This window comes from Brachyhypopomus gauderio, chromosome 4 (genome assembly GCF_052324685.1).
Source record: "Brachyhypopomus gauderio isolate BG-103 chromosome 4, BGAUD_0.2, whole genome shotgun sequence".
Taxonomy (NCBI): Eukaryota; Metazoa; Chordata; class Actinopteri; order Gymnotiformes; family Hypopomidae; genus Brachyhypopomus; species Brachyhypopomus gauderio.
This window is the reverse complement of record NC_135214.1, coordinates 1,595,813-1,619,848: the sequence shown is the minus strand read 5'-3', so window position 1 is coordinate 1,619,848 and position 24,036 is coordinate 1,595,813. Positions and strand designations below refer to the sequence as shown.

Below are 24,036 nucleotides of genomic sequence, written 5' to 3'. Positions count from 1 at the left end.
GACAATACATACATATAGGTATAAAGGTGTGTGTGTCTGTGTGTTTGTGTGAGAGAGAGACAAAAAAGAAGCCAAATATCAGTTTGTATGAGCATGTGTTAGTCACTGAGATATGGGTGGGTATGGCTAGGGAAGTGTCATTGTGAATGCTATAGGAAGGCCTGCTTGCGCCTGTATGTGTGTGTGCCTGGTTAATAGACACAGAGAGATCTAGGTAGCCAGAGCAATGTTTACTTAGGGCACAGAGATGGGAGGGGGAATGTGGGTGAGAGTGTGAGAGAGACTGAGTGTGTGTGTGAGTTTCAGCTTGCGTGCGTGTGAGAAGGAGAAGGTGACAGAGGGACTTTACATGCATTTTTATGCATTGTAAATAATACTGCACTGTAGAGCCATACGATAACCGATTTAGATGAAACTTGACAAATTTGTTCAGGATGGGATTCTGAATGGGCTTGTGCATTTTGGTCAGAATTGGATAAAATATGAAAGAGCTTTAAGAATATGAATATTATATGTATCGATGCTGTCCATTAAAAAAATATTTAGCAGGTATAAGTGTCCTCAAATCCAAAATCTTTGGATTGTTTTTTGATTTCACAATCTGTAGAGTATTATAAGACTTTGTTTGACATGATAGTATGAAAATCCTAGGAGCAGTATGAAAAGTGATGATTTCAAACTATTATTAACTGTAAATAAACTGTGCATTTTTTAATAGGACATGTAATGGGAAAGTTGTTCGCACTACTGCAAGGAATCAAAAGAGTCCAATTGCATGTTCCCAAGTGGAATTATGTAGGGGATATACTTGCTTTTTTTGCAATAGCGCCCCCCAGTGGCCAATCGACACCCGGCTGGATTATGTCATGGGGGGCGTGCACTTGTCCACACCCAAGAGGTTTCGTGCAGATCGACCAATGGTAAGCCTGTCAAACGCGTGCCGATCACTGATTGGCCGATTACGTCAGCCATTTTGGAAGTATGGCATGTCTGCTTTAGGACCTGGTTTCCAGAGGCCCATAGATGATGTCTGTCAAGTTTCATGTGGATCGGCCAATCTGAGTGCATGGGGCAAATTTTTGCATGTTATAGCGCCCCCTAGCAGGTGAGGTATGGCAACCTCTGCGAGCTGCCCCAGACCCTCACAGGGAAGCTGTCTGTGAAGTGCCATCTCATTACATGCAAGTTTTCTTAAGTTAGAGCTCCATATGCGCAAAATTTACTATTGAATTTACGCCCCCTCATTTGATTGGCTTATACTGACTAGGTAGTGAAGAAATTAGCATTTTTGCTGGATAGATTTTAAAGTTCAGACTCTTCTGAACGTTTTGATACCACATATGTGCATGTATGTGAAAAATCCAGGGACAAGTTTGGGCCCAAAGATGTGTGCGATTTTGCACATTATGCAAATTATCTCGAAATCTAAGTGGGCGGAGCTAAAGGGTCCTTGAGGCTTTTTTGTTTGGTTTTAGCCAAGGAATCCATCAGAAGTGGAATTTCGTTTCTATGACCTACGGTGTAGGAGATATGGACCAAAACACAAAATGCTGCGCTATAGCGCCACCATCAGGCCAATGTGGGTCATTGTCTGGGTTTCCCTCATTGCACCTCTGGTGCACCTGTCTGCCAAGTTTGGTGTTTCTGGGCCTTACGGTCTAGGCTGCAGTATGCGTTTTACAGCCTGAAAAATAATAATAATAAGAAAAACTCGAGCAATTACAATAGGGTTCCCACACTATGTGTGTGAACCCTAATAAGAAAAATACCAGCAATTACAATAGGGTTCCCACACTATGTGTGTGTGAACCCTAAAAATATAGCCGCAAGCGGCGATTGGCGGGTTCACACACCAATAGGCATTTTGGCCTCAATAGGCAAAAGGAAGCCCAAAAGGTCCTTTAGACCTAAAAGTGAAAAGAAGCTGTTTGGGTTTGGCCAGTGTGTGCTCTACAGATAGAGTGTGATGACATCTGCGTGTGTCAGAAAGGGAGACACAAAAATAGCACATCTGGCTAGAGCTGCATCTATGTGAACAGTAAAGGAAGGCCTGCACTTGTCTATACATGATTGTGCCTGTATATTACTGACAGAGAGAGATTGAGGGAGCCAGAGACTATGCTTTGTTATTTCACTCCTTGTACACCTAGCACGCCTAACATGACTGTCCGTGTATTCAAAGTATGAATGTGGACTGCAAAGCCTGGCATTACATGACTGGCATGACTGACATAACTGATATGACTGGCATGACTGGAATGACATCACTGCCATGACGAACAAAAGTAACATGACTGATATGACTGACATAACTGGAATGAGTGACATGACTGGCATGACTGTAATGACATGACTGATATGACTGACATGACTTATGTCTGACATGACTGGACTGACATGACTGATATGACTGGACTGACATGACTGACATGACTGGACTGACATGACTGACATGACTGGACTGACATGACTGTTATGACTGGACAGATATGCATACAAACTATACATACATTTAGGTAGAAGTGTGTGTGTGTGTGTGTGGTAGTGTATGTACTCAAACTATGACAACATATACTAATACATACATACATAAGTATACATAGAAACTATACATACATATAGGTATAAAGGTGTGTGTGTCTGTGTGTTTGTGTGAGAGAGAGACAAAAAAGAAGCCAAATATCAGTTTGTATGAGCATGTGTTAGTCACTGAGATATGGGTGGGTATGGCTAGGGAAGTGTCATTGTGAATGCTATAGGAAGGCCTGCTTGCACCTGTATGTGTGTGTGCCTGGTTAATAGACACAGAGAGATCTAGGTAGCCAGAGCAATGTTTACTTAGGGCACAGAGATGGGAGGGGGAATGTGGGTGAGAGTGTGAGAGAGACTGAGGGTGTGAGTTTCAGCTTGCGTGCGTGTGAGAAGGAGAAGGTGACAGAGGGACTTTACATGCATTTTTATGCATTGTATATAATACTGCACCGTAGAGCCATACGATAACCGATTTAGATGAAACTTGACAACTTTGTTCAGGATGGGATTCTGAATGGGCTTGTGCATTTTGGTCAGAATTGGATAAAATATGAAAGAGCTTTAAGAATATGAATATTATATGTATCGATGCTGTCCATTAAAAAAATATTTAGCAGGTATAAGTGTCCTCAAATCCAAAATCTTTGGATTGTTTTTTGATTTCACACTCTGTAGAGTATTATAAGACTTTGCTTGACATGATAGTATGAAAATCCTAGGAGCAGTATGAAAAGTGATGATTTCAAATTATTATTAACTGTAAATAAACTGTGCATTTTTTAATAGGACATGTAATGGGAAAGTTGTTCGCATTACTGCAAGGAATCAAAAGAGTCCAATTGCATGTTCCCAAGTGGAATTATGTAGGGGATACACTTGCTTTTTTTGCAATAGCGCCCCCCAGTGGCCAATCGACACCCGGCTGGATTATGTCATAGGGGGCGTGCACTTGTCCACACCCAAGAGGTTTCGTGCAGATCGACCAATGGTAAGCCTGTCAAACGCGTGCCGATCACTGATTGGCCGATTACGTCAGCCATTTTGGAAGTATGGCATGTCTGCTTTAGGACCTGGTTTCCAGAGGCCCATAGATGATGTCTGTCAAGTTTCATGTGGATCGGCCAATCTGAGTGCATGGGGCAAATTTTTGCATGTTATAGCGCCCCCTAGCAGGTGAGGTATGGCAACCTCTGCGAGCTGCCCCAGACCCTCACAGGGAAGCTGTCTGTGAAGTGCCATCTCATTACATGCAAGTTTTCTTAAGTTAGAGCTCCATATGTGCAAAATTTACTATTGAATTTACGCCCCCTCATTTGATTGGCTTATACTGACTAGGTAGTGAAGAAATTAGCATTTTTGTTGGATACATTTTAAAGTTCAGACTCTTCTGAACGTTTTGATACCACATATGTGCATGTCTGTGAAAAATCCAGGGACTAGTTCGCGCTCAAAGATGTGTGTGATTTTGCACATTATGCAAATTAACTCGAAATCTAAGTGGGCGGAGCTTAATGGTTGTATATTAATTGTCCTATTGAATTTAGTCAAGGAATGCATAGGAACTGGAATTTTGGTTCTAGGACCTACGGTGTAGGAGATATGGACAAAAAGTCAATATGGTCTGCTATAGCGCCACCATCAGGCCAATTTGGGTCCCTGTATGGGAATCTGGTCCTTGGAGTTAACTGAACCTTTTTGCCAAGATTGGGTTTTCTAGGCATTACGGTCTAGGCTGCACGATGCATTTTATGTCAAAAAATGGGCAAAAGAATAAGAAGAAAAAATATAGCCGCAAGCGGCGATTGGCGGGTTCACACACCAATAGGCATTTTGGCCTCAATAGGCAAAAGGAAGCCCAAAAGGTCCTTTAGACCTAAAAGTGAAAAAAAGCTGTTTGGGTTTGGCCAGTGTGTGCTCTACAGATGTAGAGTGTGATGACATCTGCGTGTGTCAGAAAGGGAGACACAAAAATAGCACATCTGGCTAGAGCTGCATCTATGTGAACAGTATAGGAAGGCCTGCACTTGTCTGTACATGATTGGGCCTCTATATTACTGACAGAGAGAGATTGAGGGAGCCAGAGACTATGCTTTGTTATTTCACTCCTTGTACACGTAGCACGCCTAACATGACTGCCTGTGTATTCAAAGTATGAATGTAGTCTGCAAAGCCTGGCATGACTGACATGACTGGCATTACTGACATAACTGATATGACTGGCATGACTGGAATGACATCACTGGCATGACGAACAAAATTAACATGACTGATATGACTGACATAACTGGCATGACTGTAATGATTTGAAGATTTGACTGACATGACTGGACTGACATGACTGATATGACTGGACTGAAATGATTGGCATGACATGACTTACATGACTGGCAGAACATGACTGGCATGACTGGCATCACTGACATGACTGATATAACTGACATGACTGGACTGGCATGTCTGATATGACTGACATCACTGGTATGACTGACATATACTATACATATACTATAGATATGCATACAAACTATACATACATTTAGGTAGAAGTGTGTGTGTGTGTGTGTGTGTGTGTGTGTGTGTGTGTGTGTGTGTGTGTGGTAGTATATGTATTCAAACTATGACAACATATACTAATACATACATACATAAGTATACATAGAAACTATACATACATATAGGTATAAAGGTGTGTGTGTCTGTGTGTTTGTGTGAGAGAGAGACAAAAAAGAAGCCAAATATCAGTTTGTATGAGCATGTGTTAGTCACTGAGATATGGGTGGGTATGGCTAGGGAAGTGTCATTGTGAATGCTATAGGAAGGCCTGCTTGCGCCTGTATGTGTGTGTGCCTGGTTAATAGACACAGAGAGATCTAGGTAGCCAGAGCAATGTTTACTTAGGGCACAGAGATGGGAGGGGGAATGTGGGTGAGAGTGAGAGAGAGACTGAGTGTGTGAGTTTCAGCTTACGTGCGTGTGAGAAGGAGAAGGTGACAGAGGGACTTTACATGCATTTTTATGCATTGTATATAATACTGCATTGTAAATCCATACGATAACCGATTTAGATGAAACTTGACAAGTTTGTTCAGGATGGGATTCTGAATGGGCTTGTGCATTTTGGTCAGAATTGGATAAAATATGAAAGAGCTTCAAGAATATGAATATTATATGTATCGATGCTGTCCGTAAAAAAATATTTAGCAGGTATAAGTGTCCTAAAATCCAAAATCTTTGGATTGTTTTTTGATTTCACACTCTGTAGAGTATTATAAGACTTTGCTTGACATGATAGTATGAAAATCCTAGGAGGAGTATGAAAAGTGATGATTTCAAACTATTAATAACTGTAAATAAACTGTGCATTTTTTAATAGGACATGTAATGGGAAAGTTGTTCGCACTACTGCAAGGAATCAAAAGAGTCTAATTGCATGTTCCCAAGTGGAATTATGTAGGGGATATACTTGCTTTATTTGCAATAGCGCCCCCCAGTGGCCAATCGACACCCGGCTGGATTATGTCATAGGGGGTGTGCACTTGTCCACACCCAAGAGGTTTCGTGCAGATCGACCAATGGTAAGCCTGTCAAACGCGTGCCGATCACTGATTGGCCGATTACGTCAGCCATTTTGGAAGTATGGCATGTCTGCTTTAGGACCTGGTTCCCAGAGGCCCATAGATGATGTCTGCCAAGTTTCATGTGGATCGGCCAATCTGAGTGCATGGGGCAAATTTTTGCATGTTATAGCGCCCCCTAGCAGGTGAGGTATGGCAACCTCTGCGAGCTGCCCCAGACCCTCAGAGGGAAGCTGTCTGTGAAGTGTCATCTCATTGCATGCAAGTTTTCTGCAGTTAGAGCTTCATATGCGCAAAATTTACTATTGAGTTTACACCCTCTCATTTGATTGGCATATACTGACTAGGTAGTGATGAAATTTGCATTTTTGCTGGATAGATTTTAAAGTTCAGACTCTTCTGAACGTTTTGATACCACATATGTGCATGTATGTGAAAAATCCAGGGACAAGTTTGGGCTCAAAGATGTGTGCGATTTTGCACATTATGCAAATTAACTCGAAATCTAAGTGGGCGGAGCTAAAGGGTCCTTGAGGCTTTTTTGTTTGGTTTGAGCCAAGGAATCCATCAGAAGTGGAATTTCGTTTCTATGACCTACGGTGTAGGAGATATGGACCAAAACACAAAATGCTGCGCTATAGCGCCACCATCAGGCCAATGTGGGTCATTGTCTGGGTTTCCCTCATTGCACCTCTGGTGCACCTGTCTGCCAAGTTTGGTGTTTCTGGGCCTTACGGTCTAGGCTGCAGTATGCGTTTTACAGCCTGAAAAATAATAATAATAAGAAAAACTCGAGCAATTACAATAGGGTTCCCACACTATGTGTGTGAACCCTAATAAGAAAAATACCAGCAATTACAATAGGGTTCCCACACTGTGTGTGTGAACCCTAAAAAATTCTAACAATTACAATAGGGTTCCCACACTATGTGTGTGTGAACCCTAAATATAGCCGCAAGCGGCGATTGGCGGGTTCACACACAAATAGGCATATTTTGGCCTCAATAGGCAAAAGGAAGCCCAAAAGGTCCTTTAGACCTAAAAGTGAAAAGAAGCTGTTTGGGTTTGGCCAGTGTGTGCTCTACAGATAGTGTGTGATGACATCTGCGTGTGTCAGAAAGGGAGACACAGAAATAGCACATCTGGCTAGGGCTGCATCTATGTGAACAATATAGGAAGGCCTATATTGTGTCTATACATGATTGGGCCTGTATATTACAGACAGAGAGAGATTGAGGGAGACTATGCTTTGTTAATTCACTCCTTGCACACCTTGCACGCCTAACATGACTGCCCGTGTATTCAAAGTATGAATGTAGTCTGCAAAGCCTGGCATTACATGACTGACATGACTGGCATGACTGACATAACTGATATGACTGAAATGACATCACTGGCATGATGAACAAAAGTAATATGACTGATATGACTGACATAACTGGAATGAGTGACATGACTGGCATGACTGTAATGACATGACTGATATGACTGACATGACTTATGTCTGACATGACTGGACTGACATGACTGATATGACTGGACTGAAATGACTGACATGACTGTTATGACTGGACAGATATGCATACAAACTATACATACATTTAGGTAGAAGTGTGTGTGTGTGTGTGTGTGTGTGTGTGTGTGTGTGTGTGTGTGTGTGGTAGTGTATGTACTGAAACTATGACAACATATACTAATACATACATACATAAGTATACATAGAAACTATACATACATATAGGTATAAAGGTGTGTGTGTCTGTGTGTTTGTGTGAGAGAGAGAGACAAAAAAGAAGCCAAATATCAGTTTGTATGAGCATGTGTTAGTCACTGAGATATGGGTGGGTATGGCTAGGGAAGTGTCATTGTGAATGCTATAGGAAGGCCTGCTTGTGCCTGTATGTGTGTGTGCCTGGTTAATAGACACAGAGAGATCTAGGTAGCCAGAGCAATGTTTACTTAGGGCACAGAGATGGGAGGGGGAATGTGGGTGAGAGTGTGAGAGAGACTGAGAGTGTGAGTTTCAGCTTGCGTGCGTGTGAGAAGGAGAAGGTGACAGAGGGACTTTACATGCATTCTTATGCATTGTAAATAATACTGCACTGTAGAGCCATACGATAACCGATTTAGATGAAACTTGACAAATTTGTTCAGGATGGGATTCTGAATGGGCTTGTGCATTTTGGTCAGAATTGGGTAAAATGAAAGAGCTTTAAGAATATGAATATTATATGTATCGATGCTGTCCATTAAAAAAATATTTAGCAGGTATAAGTGTCCTCAAATTCAAAATCTTTGGATTGTTTTTTGATTTCACACTCTGTAGAGTATTATAAGACTTTGCTTGACATGATAGTATGAAAATCCTAGGAGGAGTATGAAAAATGATGATTTCAAACTATTATTAACTGTAAATAAACTGTGCATTTTTTAATAGGACATGTAATGGGAAAGTTGTTCGCACTACTGCAAGGAATCAAAAGAGTCCAATTGCATGTTCCCAAGTGGAATTATGTAGGGGATACACTTGCTTTTTTTGCAATAGCGCCCCCCAGTGGCCAATCGACACCCGGCTGGATTATGTCATAGGGGGCGTGCACTTGTCCACACCCAAGAGGTTTCGTGCAGATCGACCAATGGTGAGCCTGTCAAACGCGTGCCGATCACTGATTGGCCGATTACGTCAGCCATTTTGGAAGTATGGCATGTCTGCTTTAGGACCTGGTTTCCAGAGGCCCATAGATGATGTCTGTCAAGTTTCATGTGGATCGGCCAATCTGAGTGCATGGGGCAAATTTTTGCATGTTATAGCGCCCCCTAGCAGGTGAGGTATGGCAACCACTGCGAGCTGCCCCAGACCCTCACACGGAAGCTGTCTGTGAAGTGCCATCTCATTACATGCAAGTTTTCTTAAGTTAGAGTTCCATATGTGCAAAATTTACTATTGAATTTACGCCCCCTCATTTGATTGGCTAATACTGACTAGGTAGTGAAGAAATTAGCATTTTTGTTGGATACATTTTAAAGTTCAGACTCTTCTGAACGTTTTGATACCACATATGTGCACGTATGTGAAAAATCCAGGGACTAGTTCGTGCTCAAAGATGTGTGTGATTTTGCACATTATGCAAATTAACTCGAAATCTAAGTGGGCGGAGCTTAATGGTTGTATATTAATTGTCCTATTGAATTTAGTCAAGGAATGCATAGGAACTGGAATTTTGGTTCTAGGACCTACGGTGTAGGAGATATGGACAAAAAGTCAATATGGTCTGCTATAGCGCCACCATCAGGCCAATTTGGGGTCCCTGTATGGGAATCTGGTCCTTGGAGGTAACTGAACCTTTTTGCCAAGATTGGGTTTTCTAGGCATTACGGTCTAGGCTGCACGATGCATTTTATGTCAAAAAATGGGCAAAAGAATAAGAAAAATAAGAAATATAGCCGCAAGCGGCGATTGGCGGGTTCACACACAAATAGGCATATTTTGGCCTCAATAGGCAAAAGGAAGCCCAAAAGGTCCTTTAGACCTAAAAGTGAAAAGAAGCTGTTTGGGTTTGGCCAGTGTGTGCTCTACAGATAGTGTGTGATGACATCTGCGTGTGTCAGAAAGGGAGACACAGAAATAGCACATCTGGCTAGGGCTGCATCTATGTGAACAATATAGGAAGGCCTGCATGTGTCTATACATGATTGGGCCTGTATATTACAGACAGAGAGAGATTGAGGGTGCCAGAGACTATGCTTTGTTAATTCACTCCTTGCACACCTTGCACGCCTAACATGACTGCCCGTGTATTCAAAGTATGAATGTAGTCTGCAAAGCCTGGCATTACATGACTGACATGACTGGCATGACTGACATAACTGATATGACTGGCATGACTGAAAAGACATCACTGGCATGATGAACAAAAGTAATATGACTGATATGACTGACATAACTGGAATGAGTGACATGACTGGCATGACTGTAATGACATGACTGATATGACTGACATGACTTATGTCTGACATGACTGGACTGACATGACTGGACTGAAATGACTGACATGACTGGACTGACATGACTGACATGACTGGACTGACATGACTGACATGACTGGACTGACATGACTGACATGACTGGACTGACATGACTGTTATGACTGGACAGATATGCATACAAACTATACATACATTTAGGTAGAAGTGTGTGTGTGTGTGTGTGTGTGGTAGTGTATGTACTCAAACTATGACAACATATACTAATACATACATACATAAGTATACATAGAAACTATACATACATATAGGTATAAAGGTGTGTGTGTCTGTGTGTTTGTGTGAGAGAGAGAGAGACAAAAAAGAAGCCAAATATCAGTTTGTATGAGCATGTGTTAGTCACTGAGATATGGGTGGGTATGGCTAGGGAAGTGTCATTGTGAATGCTATAGGAAGGCCTGCTTGCGCCTGTATGTGTGTGTGCCTGGTTAATAGACACAGAGATCTAGGTAGCCAGAGCAATGTTTACTTAGGGCACAGAGATGGGAGGGGGAATGTGGGTGAGAGTGTGAGTTTCAGCTTGCGTGCGTGTGAGAAGGAGAAGGTGACAGAGGGACTTTACATGCATTCTTATGCATTGTATATAATACTGCACTGTAGAGCCATACGATAACCGATTTAGATTAAACTTGACAAATTTGTTCAGGATGGGATTCTGAATGGGCTTGTGCATTTTGGTCAGAATTGGGTAAAATATGAAAGAGCTTTAAGAATATGAATATTATATGTATCGATGCTGTCCATTAAAAAAATATTTAGCAGGTATAAGTGTCCTCAAATCCAAAATCTTTGGATTGTTTTTTGATTTCACACTCTGTAGAGTATTATAAGACTTTGCTTGACATGATAGTAAGAAAATCCTAGGAGGAGTATGAAAAGTGAGGATTTCAAACTATTATTAACTGTAAATAAATTGTGCATTTTTTAATAGGACATGTAATGGGAAAGTTGTTCGCACTACTGCAAGGAATCAAAAGAGTCCAATTGCATGTTCCCAAGTGGAATTATGTAGGGGATACACTTGCTTTTTTTGCAATAGCGCCCCCCAGTGGCCAATCGACACCCGGCTGGATTATGTCATAGGGGGCGTGCACTTGTCCACACCCAAGAGGTTTCGTGCAGATCGACCAATGGTAAGCCTGTCAAACGCGTGCCGATCACGGATTGGCCGATTACGTCAGCCATTTTGGAAGTATGGCATGTCTGCTTTGGGACCTGGTTCCCAGAGGCCCATAGATGATGTCTGTCAAGTTTCATGTGGATCGGCCAATCTGAGTGCATGGGGCAAATTTTTGCATGTTATAGCGCCCCCTAGCAGGTGAGGTATGGCAACCTCTGCGAGCTGCCCCAGACCCTCACAGGGAAGCTGTTTGTGAAGTGCCATCTCATTACATGCAAGTTTTCTTAAGTTAGAGCTCCATATGCGCAAAATTTACTATTGAATTTACGCCCCCTCATTTGATTGGCTTATACTGACTAGGTAGTGAAGAAATTAGCATTTTTGTTGGATACGTTTTAAAGTTCAGACTCTTCTGAACGTTTTGATACCACATATGTGCATGTATGTGAAAAATCCAGGGACTAGTTCGCGCTCAAAAATGTGTGTGATTTTGCACATTATGCAAATTAACTCGAAATCTAAGTGGGCGGAGCTTAATGGTTGTATATTAATTGTCCTATTGAATTTAGTCAAGGAATGTATAGGAACTGGAATTTTGGTTCTAGGACCTACGGTGTAGGAGATATGGACAAAAAGTCAATATGGTCTGCTATAGCGCCACCATCAGGCCAATTTGGGTCCCTGTATGGGAATCTGGTCCTTGGGGGTAACTGAACCTTTTTGCCAAGTTTGGGGTTTCTAGGCATTACGGTCTAGGCTGCACAATACGTTTTAGGTCAAAAAATGGGACAAAGAATAAGAAAGAAAAATCCTAACAATTACAATAGGGTTCCCACACTATGTGTGTGTGAACCCTAAAAAACGCTAACAATTACAATAGGGTTCCCACACTATGTGTGTGTGAACCCTAATAAGAAAAATACCAGCAATTACAATAGGGTTCCCACACTGTGTGTGTGAACCCTAAAAACTCGAGCAATTACAATAGGGTTCCCACACTATGTGTGTGAACCCTAAAAATAGGCATATTTTGGCCTCAATAGGCAAAAGGAAGCCCAAAAGGTCCTTTAGACCTAAAAGTGAAAAGAAGCTGTTTGGGTTTGGCCAGTGTGTGCTCTACAGATAGTGTGTGATGACATCTGCGTGTGTCAGAAAGGGAGACACAGAAATAGCACATCTGGCTAGGGCTGCATCTATGTGAACAATATAGGAAGGCCTGCATGTGTCTATACATGATTGGGCCTGTATATTACAGACAGAGAGAGATTGAGGGTGCCAGAGACTATGCTTTGTTAATTCACTCCTTGCACACCTTGCACGCCTAACATGACTGCCCGTGTATTCAAAGTATGAATGTAGTCTGCAAAGCCTGGCATTACATGACTGACATGACTGGCATGACTGACATAACTGATATGACTGGCATGACTGAAAAGACATCACTGGCATGATGAACAAAAGTAATATGACTGATATGACTGACATAACTGGAATGAGTGACATGACTGGCATGACTGTAATGACATGACTGATATGACTGACATGACTTATGTCTGACATGACTGGACTGACATGACTGATATGACTGGACTGAAATGACTGACATGACTGGACTGACATGACTGTTATGACTGGACAGATATGCATACAAACTATACATACATTTAGGTAGAAGTGTGTGTGTGTGTGTGTGTGTGGTAGTGTATGTACTCAAACTATGACAACATATACTAATACATACATACATAAGTATACATAGAAACTATACATACATATAGGTATAAAGGTGTGTGTGTCTGTGTGTTTGTGTGAGAGAGAGAGAGAGACAAAAAAGAAGCCAAATATCAGTTTGTATGAGCATGTGTTAGTCACTGAGATATGGGTGGGTATGGCTAGGGAAGTGTCATTGTGAATGCTATAGGAAGGCCTGCTTGCGCCTGTATGTGTGTGTGCCTGGTTAATAGACACAGAGAGATCTAGGTAGCCAGAGCAATGTTTACTTAGGGCACAGAGATGGGAGGGGGAATGTGGGTGAGAGTGTGAGTTTCAGCTTGCGTGCGTGTGAGAAGGAGAAGGTGACAGAGGGACTTTACATGCATTCTTATGCATTGTATATAATACTGCACTGTAGAGCCATACGATAACCGATTTAGATTAAACTTGACAAATTTGTTCAGGATGGGATTCTGAATGGGCTTGTGCATTTTGGTCAGAATTGGGTAAAATATGAAAGAGCTTTAAGAATATGAATATTATATGTATCGATGCTGTCCATTAAAAAAATATTTAGCAGGTATAAGTGTCCTCAAATCCAAAATCTTTGGATTGTTTTTTGATTTCACACTCTGTAGAGTATTATAAGACTTTGCTTGACATGATAGTATGAAAATCCTAGGAGGAGTATGAAAAGTGAGGATTTCAAACTATTATTAACTGTAAATAAATTGTGCATTTTTTAATAGGACATGTAATGGGAAAGTTGTTCGCACTACTGCAAGGAATCAAAAGAGTCCAATTGCATGTTCCCAAGTGGAATTATGTAGGGGATACACTTGCTTTTTTTGCAATAGCGCCCCCCAGTGGCCAATCGACACCCGGCTGGATTATGTCATAGGGGGCGTGCACTTGTCCACACCCAAGAGGTTTCGTGCAGATCGACCAATGGTAAGCCTGTCAAACGCATGCCGATCACGGATTGGCCGATTACGTCAGCCATTTTGGAAGTATGGCATGTCTGCTTTGGGACCTGGTTCCCAGAGGCCCATAGATGATGTCTGTCAAGTTTCATGTGGATCGGCCAATCTGAGTGCATGGGGCAAATTTTTGCATGTTATAGCGCCCCCTAGCAGGTGAGGTATGGCAACCTCTGCGAGCTGCCCCAGACCCTCACAGGGAAGCTGTTTGTGAAGTGCCATCTCATTACATGCAAGTTTTCTTAAGTTAGAGCTCCATATGCGCAAAATTTACTATTGAATTTACGCCCCCTCATTTGATTTGCTTATACTGACTAGGTAGTGAAGAAATTAGCATTTTTGTTGGATACGTTTTAAAGTTCAGACTCTTCTGAACGTTTTGATACCACATATGTGCATGTATGTGAAAAATCCAGGGACTAGTTCGCGCTCAAAAATGTGTGTGATTTTGCACATTATGCAAATTAACTCGAAATCTAAGTGGGCGGAGCTTAATGGTTGTATATTAATTGTCCTATTGAATTTAGTCAAGGAATGTATAGGAACTGGAATTTTGGTTCTAGGACCTACGGTGTAGGAGATATGGACAAAAAGTCAATATGGTCTGCTATAGCGCCACCATCAGGCCAATTTGGGTCCCTGTATGGGAATCTGGTCCTTGGGGGTAACTGAACCTTTTTGCCAAGTTTGGGGTTTCTAGGCATTACGGTCTAGGCTGCACAATACGTTTTAGGTCAAAAAATGGGACAAAGAATAAGAAAGAAAAATCCTAACAATTACAATAGGGTTCCCACACTATGTGTGTGTGAACCCTAAAAATACCAGCAATTACAATAGGGTTCCCACACTATGTGTGTGTGAACCCTAAAAACTCGAGCAATTACAATAGGGTTCCCACACTATGTGTGTGAACCCTAAAAATGAAGCCCTAGGGCAGAGGAAGGGTTGTAGTCACACCTCTCCCTACCTCTATCTCTGCCCCCCCCCCCCCCCCCCCCCCCTCCTGACATCTGAGCCCTCTGGCCATGAACTCTTTTGGGAAACAAGGTGTTGCCCTTGCTCCCACACAAAACACGCACACGTGCACACAAACGTGCACACACGACACACGCACACACAAACACATGTGCACAGGCATGCACGTGCACACACACAGAATTGTGTGCAGGTGTGCATGTTAGCTAGAATAAGTGTGGGACTGGTGTGTTAGCTCTGTACCAAACTATGTATGCTTCTGATCCACAACTGCGCTATGAGAGCGTTAGCTTTACCTGCGCTGTGCCAGTAGAGTGTCACCTTTACCTGCGCTGTGCTAGTAGAGCGTCACCTTTACCTGTGCTGTGAGAGTGTCACCTTTACCTGCGCTGTGCTAGTAGAGCGTCACCTTTACCTGCGCTGTGCTAGTAGAGCGTCACCTTTACCTGCGCTGTGAGAGCGTCACCTTTACCTGCGCTGCGCTAGTAGAGTGTCACCTTTACCTGCGCTGTGCTAGTAGAGCATCACCTTTACCTGTGCTGTGAGTGTCACCTTTACCTGCGCTGTGCTAGTAGAGCGTCACCTTTACCTGCGCTGTGAGAGCGTCACCTTTACCTGCGCTGTGCTAGTAGAGCGTCACCTTTACCTGCGCTGTGCTAGGAGAGCGTCATCTTTACCTGCGCTGTGCTAGTAGAGCGTCACCTTTACCTGTGCTGTGCTAGTAGAGCGTCATCTTTACCTGCGCTGTGCTAGGAGAGCGTCACCTTTACCTGCGCTGTGCTAGGAGAGCGTCACCTTTACCTGCGCTGTGCTATGAGAGCGTCACCTTTACCTGCGCTGTGCTAGGAGAGCGTCACCTTTACCTGCGCTGTGCTAGGAGAGCGTCACCTTTACCTGCGCTGTGCTAGGAGAGCGTCACCTTTACCTGCGCTGTGCTAGGAGAGCGTCACCTTTACCTGTGCTGTGAGAGTGTCACCTTTACCTGCGCTGTGCTAGGAGAGCGTCACCTTTACCTGCGCTGTGAGAGCGTCACCTTTACCTGCGCTGTGCTAGTAGAGCGTCACCTTTACCTGCGCTGTGCTAGGAGAGCGTCATCTTTACCTGCACTGTGCTAGTAGAGCGTCACCTTTACCTGCGCTGTGCTAGTAGAGCGTCACCTTTACCTGCGCTGTGCTAGGAGAGCGTCATCTTTACCTGCACTGTGCTAGTAGAGCGTCACCTTTACCTGCGCTGTGCTAGGAGAGCGTCATCTTTACCTGCGCTGTGCTAGGAGAGCGTCACCTTTACCTGCGCTGTGCTATGAGAGCGTCACCTTTACCTGCGCTGTGCTAGGAGAGCGTCACCTTTACCTGCGCTGTGCTAGGAGAGCGTCACCTTTACCTGCGCTGTGCTAGGAGAGCGTCACCTTTACCTGCGCTGTGCTAGGAGAGCGTCACCTTTACCTGCGCTGTCCTACAAGAGCGTCACCTTTACCTGTGCTGTGCTAGGAGAGTGTCACCTTTACCTGCACTGTGCTAGGAGAGCGTCACCTTTACCTGCGCTGTGTTAGGAGAGCGTCACCTTTACCTGCGCTGTGCTAGGAGAGCGTCACCTTTACCTGCGCTGTCCTACAAGAGCGTCACCTTTACCTGTGCTGTGCTAGGAGAGTGTCACCTTTACCTGCGCTGTGCTAGGAGAGCGTCACCTTTACCTGCGCTGTGCTAGGAGAGCGTCACCTTTACCTGCGCTGTGTTAGGAGAGCGTCACCTTTACCTGCGCTGTGTTAGGAGAGCGTCACCTTTACCTGCGCTGTGTTAGGAGAGCGTCACCTTTACCTGCGCTGTGTTAGGAGAGCGTCACCTTTACCTGCGCTGTGCTAGGAGAGCGTCACCTTTACCTGCGCTGTGTTAGGAGAGCGTCACCTTTACCTGCGCTGTGCTAGGAGAGCGTCACCTTTACCTGCGCTGTGTTAGGAGAGCGTCACCTTTACCTGCGCTGTGCTAGGAGAGCGTCACCTTTACCTGCACTGTGCTAGTAGAGCGTCACCTTTACCTGCGCTGTGCTAGTAGAGCGTCACCTTTACCTGCGCTGTGCTAGGAGAGCGTCATCTTTACCTGCACTGTGCTAGTAGAGCGTCACCTTTACCTGCGCTGTGCTAGGAGAGCGTCATCTTTACCTGCGCTGTGCTAGGAGAGCGTCACCTTTACCTGCGCTGTGCTATGAGAGCGTCACCTTTACCTGCGCTGTGCTAGGAGAGCGTCACCTTTACCTGCGCTGTGCTAGGAGAGCGTCACCTTTACCTGCGCTGTGCTAGGAGAGCGTCACCTTTACCTGCGCTGTGCTAGGAGAGCGTCACCTTTACCTGCGCTGTCCTACAAGAGCGTCACCTTTACCTGTGCTGTGCTAGGAGAGTGTCACCTTTACCTGCACTGTGCTAGGAGAGCGTCACCTTTACCTGCGCTGTGTTAGGAGAGCGTCACCTTTACCTGTGCTGTGCTAGGAGAGCGTCACCTTTACCTGCGCTGTCCTACAAGAGCGTCACCTTTACCTGTGCTGTGCTAGGAGAGTGTCACCTTTACCTGCGCTGTGCTAGGAGAGCGTCACCTTTACCTGCGCTGTGCTAGGAGAGCGTCACCTTTACCTGCGCTGTGTTAGGAGAGCGTCACCTTTACCTGCGCTGTGTTAGGAGAGCGTCACCTTTACCTGCGCTGTGCTAGGAGAGCGTCACCTTTACCTGCGCTGTGTTAGGAGAGCGTCACCTTTACCTGCGCTGTGCTAGGAGAGCGTCACCTTTACCTGCGCTGTGCTAGTAGAGCGTCACCTTTACCTGCGCTGTGCTAAGAGAGCGTCACCTTACCTGTGCTGTGCTAGGAGAGCGTCATCTTTACCTGCGCTGTGCTAGGAGAGCGTCACCTTTACCTGCGCTGTGCTAGGAGAGCGTCACCTTTACCTGCGCTGTGTTAGGAGAGCGTCACCTTTACCTGCGCTGTGTTAGGAGAGCGTCACCTTTACCTGCGCTGTGCTAGGAGAGCGTCACCTTTACCTGCGCTGTGTTAGGAGAGCGTCACCTTTACCTGCGCTGTGCTATGAGAGCGTCACCTTTACCTGCGCTGTGCTAGTAGAGCGTCACCTTTACCTGCGCTGTGCTAAGAGAGCGTCACCTTACCTGTGCTGTGCTAGGAGAGCGTCATCTTTACCTGCGCTGTGCTAGTAGAGCGTCACCTTTACCTGTGCTGTGCTAGGAGAGCGTCTCCTTTACCTGCGCTGTGCTTGGCCAGGTACTTGTCTTTGTATTGCTTCTTTTTCTTGCCGAACCAGGTACAGCTAGCTTGCTGCTCCTGTTTGGTTTTCTCCATGGCTATACAGGCCACCCGCCTTGAGAAAGAAGAGCAGAGAGGCCAGAGTCAGTGTCAGCACTCGTGGAGCTCCACGGTCCCGCACTGCCGTCCCGCACCACCGTCCCACACCCACCACTCCTGCAGCTCCGGGGAGGGGATGAGCCCGGCGGTGCCGTTCTTGGCGTTCTCCAGCCTGCCCTGCCACCAGTTGTGGTCGTCCTTGTTGATGATCTGGATGACGTCGCCCACGCCGAAGCGGATGCCCGCCTCTCTGCAGGGGATGAGGTCGTCCCGGGCCGGGTCGTACTCGAACTGTGCCCGCACGTAGATCTGAACAGAGGCAGACGGGATCAGGGACGTCAGGAGGAACCATCTCAGAGCAGAAGGTTTAGCAAAGGCGAGAGGACTACAAGAAATGATGAGAGGAAAACGGACAGGAATAGAAATAAATGGCTAAAAGCAAGAGAGAGAGAGAGAGATAGAGAGAGAGAGAGAGAAATCAGAAGAGAAAGAGAACAGATGGGCACATTAATCATGCTCTGATGAACAGGAAAGTGTGTTTAGCCGATGGTCATTGAACTTGTGTGTGTGTGTAAGTGTATATATGTGTGTGTGTGTGTGTGTGTGTGTGAGTGTGTGTGATGTTGCTACATGTGAGTGTGTGTGTCATGTTGCTACATGTTCATGTGAGTGTGTCTGGGTATGCGAGTGCATCTTGGCACGCACATGAGAGCAGCTGTGCATGAAGAAAGCACAATACAGCGCATGAGAGGGCAGTGGAGCAGCCAATCAGGAGCTCCGGCTCAGAGGAAGCCCCGCCCACTCTCACCCTGACACTCATACCACCAAAGGCAGGACCTGTGGCATGGGACCAGGTTGGGACACACGATGACCTAAAAACCATGGTTTTATTATTCTGCCCATAATGCAGTGGGGCGCACAACGCGGGGGCCTTCAGGAGACCGTAACCTTCAGGAGACCGTAACCTCACACTTTCAAGCTGGTGCGTTAGTGAGATGGGTGTGGAAATAACGACATCGCCTTTGCACATAATGGGACGCAAATCTGCACATTTGTAGCTGGTGACAGACTTTAGTCTGTAGTCCTTACCTTGACTGATATTTTACCCTTGATTGTAGGTCTGGAGATCTAGGACGTGAGATCATGGCACTTATCATGCAGAAAGAGAGACTGTGGCCATGCTAAATTATAATGAATGGGGTCTGATCAAATCTGCAAGACCTCTGCAGTTCTGTTTAATCTCTGGAGACGTCATAACAGGGAAAAAGACAAAACCATGCCAGTGTTGAACATAGTTCCACTGTTACAGCTGAGCTCAATAGTGCCATCTGCTGGACACTTGGCTTTTTTCTCTTAGGATGTATTGTAAGGAGTATATCTTGAAAATTGCATGACCAAAAACGTACCTTTTACGAAACTAAATGTAAACCTTTCTGAGATTCCCCTAAAAGTATTTAGCTATGAAAATACTAAGCTAATCAATGTTTCTTTATGGAAATACAACAGAACCAGAGATAAGATAATAATAAATATGTAATTTTTGTCATTCGATATCTTTCTTTCTTCTCATCACAGCTTTTGTAATACAGATGTCACAATGTGCTTTGAAAGTCAGTGCAGTTGGACACGGAGGTGAGGTGCTATTACAAGGCCATAAACCACGACGCTAGCTTGTTAGGTTCTGTGCAAATGGAGTTCAACGTCCCGTCTTATGCAAGACTGGAAATCAACTCGGGACAGACTGACAGCGGGACAAAAGTAGTCCTCAGTAATCCATAGTTACATGACAATGTTTTAATCTGGGTTGGTATAATATCTGTATTCACATCTGTGCTCGTGGCTTTGACTAGAATTCACTTCTTTTTTTTTTATGAAGTGAGACATGTATATTTTGTGCACATCAGTCTGTCCACAAGAGCTTTAACCCCACAGGTCCTCCAGAGGTAGCTACTCTATGGATTATGTACACACAGGGTTCATAGCAGCATGAAGAAACAGCCAAGCAGCTTGATTTAGTAGTCACACACACACACACACACACACACACACACACACACACACACACACACACACACACACACACACACACACACTCACACACACTCACACACACTCAGTGCCATGCATGATGGGTCACTGTAGTAGGAGATGTAAAGAGAGAGAGTAAACATGATGAAGATGATGTAGGTGAAGTGAAGACTATTCACCTGACGTCCTTTCGGCTGGATGGTGGAGGGCAAGTCCTGGAAGAGAAAACACGATGTGCACATGGTCAAACGTTTCTCGGCCATCAAGCTAAACCATCCAGGGAGGCCGCAGCCCTGGTGGGGACTCGTCCCTAAGAGGTCAGCAAAGGGGACTCGGTCCCACCACATCTGCATGGACAGAGCAGGGCAGGCTGTTGAGGGCAGGTCTCAGGTCAGCCAAGCGCTAGGAAGCACACCACAGCAAGCAGCCACAGCAGCCCGCTGGGGGGAGGAGCCTTCTGCCAACACGCCCCCCAAGGCGAGCAGCCCCGCGGGGGGGTGGGGGTGGGGTGATGGACCGGCCCGTCTAGTCCTGCTGGGTCAGAGCGAGGGAGATGATGCCGACTCTGGGTTAGGGGCTGTCGCCCGTCTGGGTTAGTGCCCTGGCAGCCACGTCTGTCCCGCTACGCCCGTCGGGCGTTATGGTTTCACTTATGGTATTTAACGTCCACTAAAACGTCGACATCTTGCGTTTACGTTCAGGAATGTTACAGGAACCTCTCCTAAAAACATCATTTTAACAGATAAAGTGGAAATCAAAAATGGCGAGAATACTGCAAACACAGTCCTTCCCTTTTACAGGGAAGATGTGAAACAGAGCAGCGATAATCACAGACAACGTTAATGGAGAAGCACAGCGTGGCGGTGGGTTTGGTTATTCAAGGTGACTTGGGCTCCTTACCAAGATAGAACTGTTAATGCTGCAGAGGCCGTTAGCAGGGGACTGTCTGGAGGAAGAGGGGGACCCTTTCTGGAATAAGATACAGAGGTCACCGATACAGCAGACAGACAGCAGAGTAACCTGGACACCAAGTCACTGGCACAGCGAGAGACGGGTTCGACACTGTGTGAGGGGACACCAGACACCAAGCTTTAAATACATGCAACTAAACTTCCTGCCTTAATACAGGCTGTCACTAGAGGGCAGTGGCAAGATGAATCTGATTTCTATGGTTCAAGTGTTTTTTTTTGGCATGGAAAATTAATGAATATCACAGATTTACCAAACAAGATATTTGTGAAAGTAAATCCAGACCTACTTAAAGCTGTTTGGGGAACATGACCTTTTCCTAAAATACATAAACGTATGTGCCGGTTCTTCTTTCTATGGAGGCTGCGTACAGCTGAATAGGGAACTGTGTTTCGGTATCTTGGTTTTGAAATCGGGTGTGCAGTATTGACTGAGTGAGACCCTGGGCCCTCATAACACAGTGTCTCAGGGGAGGAAGTGTTAATCGGGGGAGGAAGTGTTAATACAGGCACCAGGCAGGCTGTTAGTCGCACACCGTGATATCACAGCAGGCCCCGCCCACCCATTAGCACCGGGCCGGGCCCTGGAGCGGACCACAGCACATGGAGACAGACAGAGACAGACAGAGAGAGAGACAGAGACTGGCAGAGGGATGCTACCTCACAGGAAGACTGCTGCGCCCGGTAGCTCGGCACGATCTTAAAGGTGATGCTGCCTCTCATGTCCTTCTGTGGACGCACACACAGAATAACGCAGTGGGCACACGTCTCTCCACCAGGGCCTCCACAATCACACGTGAACTCACTCAAAGGGATCTGGTGTTCGCCTGATGTGACACGTGGGAGAGACGCCACTCACGAGCATCTTCTGGAGCTGCTCCACCGTCTGATTGGCTACGCTTATGCCATTGATCTCCCGGATTTCGTCTCCAACGTGCAAAGTGCCTGCGTGACAGAAGTGCGTGAGATGCGTGCGCGTGAGACTCTCAGCCGGGCTGCGTGTCAGCGGAGCGCGTGGCCACACACAGGGCTCGGGCTCAAGCTGCGTGCCAAGGAGAGCAACTCGCCCTCAAATACACGTCTCCTTCTAACGCTACCTGTAAACACAGCCACACACTCCACTGCGCGTGGACGAGGCTCATGGCCAGACGGAGGCTCGTCCCGGGCGAGTGGAGATTAGAACAAGGGTGATGAATGACGGGTGTGGGTGCAAATGGTGCATGATGGAGAGGTTGGCGTGTCGGTGTGAGACAGACGTGAGCTTCAGAGTGTGAGGTTTGTGAGGTGTGAGGGTGTGTGAGGTGTGAGAGGGTGTGTGAGGGTGTATGAGGTGTGAGGTTGTGTGTGAGGTGTAAGAGGGTGTATGAGGTGTGAGGTTGTGTGTGAGGTGTGAGGGTGGCCCTGTGTTTAAGCACTGGTGCGTGTGGAGGCATCTGGTACCTTGTCTATGGATCATGCCCCCATGCATGATCCTGGCCACGATGCAGTGGTTCAGATCATTCATCTTCAGCGTGATGCCCTGCAACAGAGAAGATCGAGGTCTACGCGTCAGACACGGGCGCACAGCAGTTTCGCCCGCAGAGAACACAACATGGCAGCGAACACAACATGGCAGCGAACAGACATCTTGGCCCAGGATGTCAACGCTGTAGGGAGGCAGAGTGAGACACAGAGTGAGACGCAGCGTGAGAGGGCTGCTCGTGGCCGTGGGGTGGAGCCGTACCATGGGTTCGTCCGTGTTCTTCTGGAACTGCACCAGGCGCACCCGGGTGACGTTGTCCAGGTCCATTTCTCCGTTGGTGCTCTCGGGCGAGTCTCCGTTCAGGTACGGGGAGGTGGGGGGGGGCGTGACCCGCAGGGCCTCGTCGCTGTACACCTCGTGTGCCACCACGTCGTGTGTCTGCAGCAAGGCCTGATGGGGAAAGAGCAGCATCTTAAGAACAGGGTGCCACACCACAAACACATCTCACCCCGGTTCAGCTCCACCCATCAGCCCCACGTCCTCATCCAGGGGCAGGAGACTCTGAACGCTAAAGCCACCTTCCACTCTTTTGTTCATATATGATGCAGCACTACAAACGCCACAAACACCACCAGCACCACCAACACCAGCACCAGCACAACGCTTCTAGCTCTCATAATGACCATCCCAACACAATTCCAAGAGCACGCCTTTGGCTTTCAATGCAATCAAGTATTTCATGCAGCATATAATTCAGCCCATTGAGCCAGCTCTTGACCAATCAGCTCTTGGCCATTCAGCTCACCGACCAATCAGCTTTGCCTGGAAAGAAAATCCCTTATCGTCTGCAATAGTGAAACGATAACGATAAACTCCTTTTTGCTGAATATACTGTACATGCATGCACATATACATAACTCATTTAAAGTAGCAGTCGAGTGATCATCACAAATAACTGCAGTACTACTAATCATTGGATTTTAGGCCTAAAATGAGAGACACACAGCCTGGAACACAGAGATACAGTCATATGCTGATGTACATGTACATTCACACACACGACTGCGAGCCCAGTTCTTCAGGAACAGCACGGCCACGGATCAGCACGGAGGCACTGGATACGCTACTCAGAACCCGCAATGTGCCTCTAAAGGCTGTGTTTTCTGAATGCAGTCTACTAGTTGATGGCACCTCAGTTAGCCAGTCGCCTACTGTACGTAATTTAGGTGTTCTGTTTGACTCCTGCCTCATGTTTGTACTACACATCAGTTCTGTCTGTAAGTCTGCCTTTCTCCATCTCC

The 24,036-nt window shown here is 45.8% G+C and overlaps 1 protein-coding gene and 1 long non-coding RNA gene across 10 annotated transcripts in view; both read right to left on the bottom strand.

Moving 5' to 3' along the window:
- caska (calcium/calmodulin-dependent serine protein kinase a) overlaps nt 1-24,036 on the bottom strand; it is a 152,907-nt gene that overhangs the window by 38,355 nt on the left and 90,516 nt on the right. For 7 of the 9 annotated variants that reach the window (XM_077001368.1, XM_077001370.1, XM_077001367.1 and 4 more), the window contains 8 exons: nt 22,997-23,185; nt 22,714-22,792; nt 22,133-22,218; nt 21,934-22,002; nt 21,206-21,274; nt 20,485-20,520; nt 18,390-18,586; nt 18,178-18,293 (listed from right to left, as the gene is read on the bottom strand). In XM_077001368.1, the coding sequence (XP_076857483.1) occupies nt 18,178-18,293; nt 18,390-18,586; nt 20,485-20,520; nt 21,206-21,274; nt 21,934-22,002; nt 22,133-22,218; nt 22,714-22,792; nt 22,997-23,185 (841 nt within the window). The remainder of the gene's footprint in view (nt 1-18,177; nt 18,294-18,389; nt 18,587-20,484; nt 20,521-21,205; nt 21,275-21,933; nt 22,003-22,132; nt 22,219-22,713; nt 22,793-22,996; nt 23,186-24,036) is intronic. The other 2 variants (XM_077001374.1, XM_077001376.1) reach the window with 1 other exon arrangement.
- On the bottom strand, nt 15,847-16,406 carry LOC143511760 (uncharacterized). The gene is made up of 3 exons (XR_013130251.1): nt 16,134-16,406; nt 16,041-16,102; nt 15,847-16,009 (listed from the first exon to the last, which is right to left on the bottom strand). It is a non-coding gene; the product is annotated as an uncharacterized LOC143511760 (long non-coding RNA).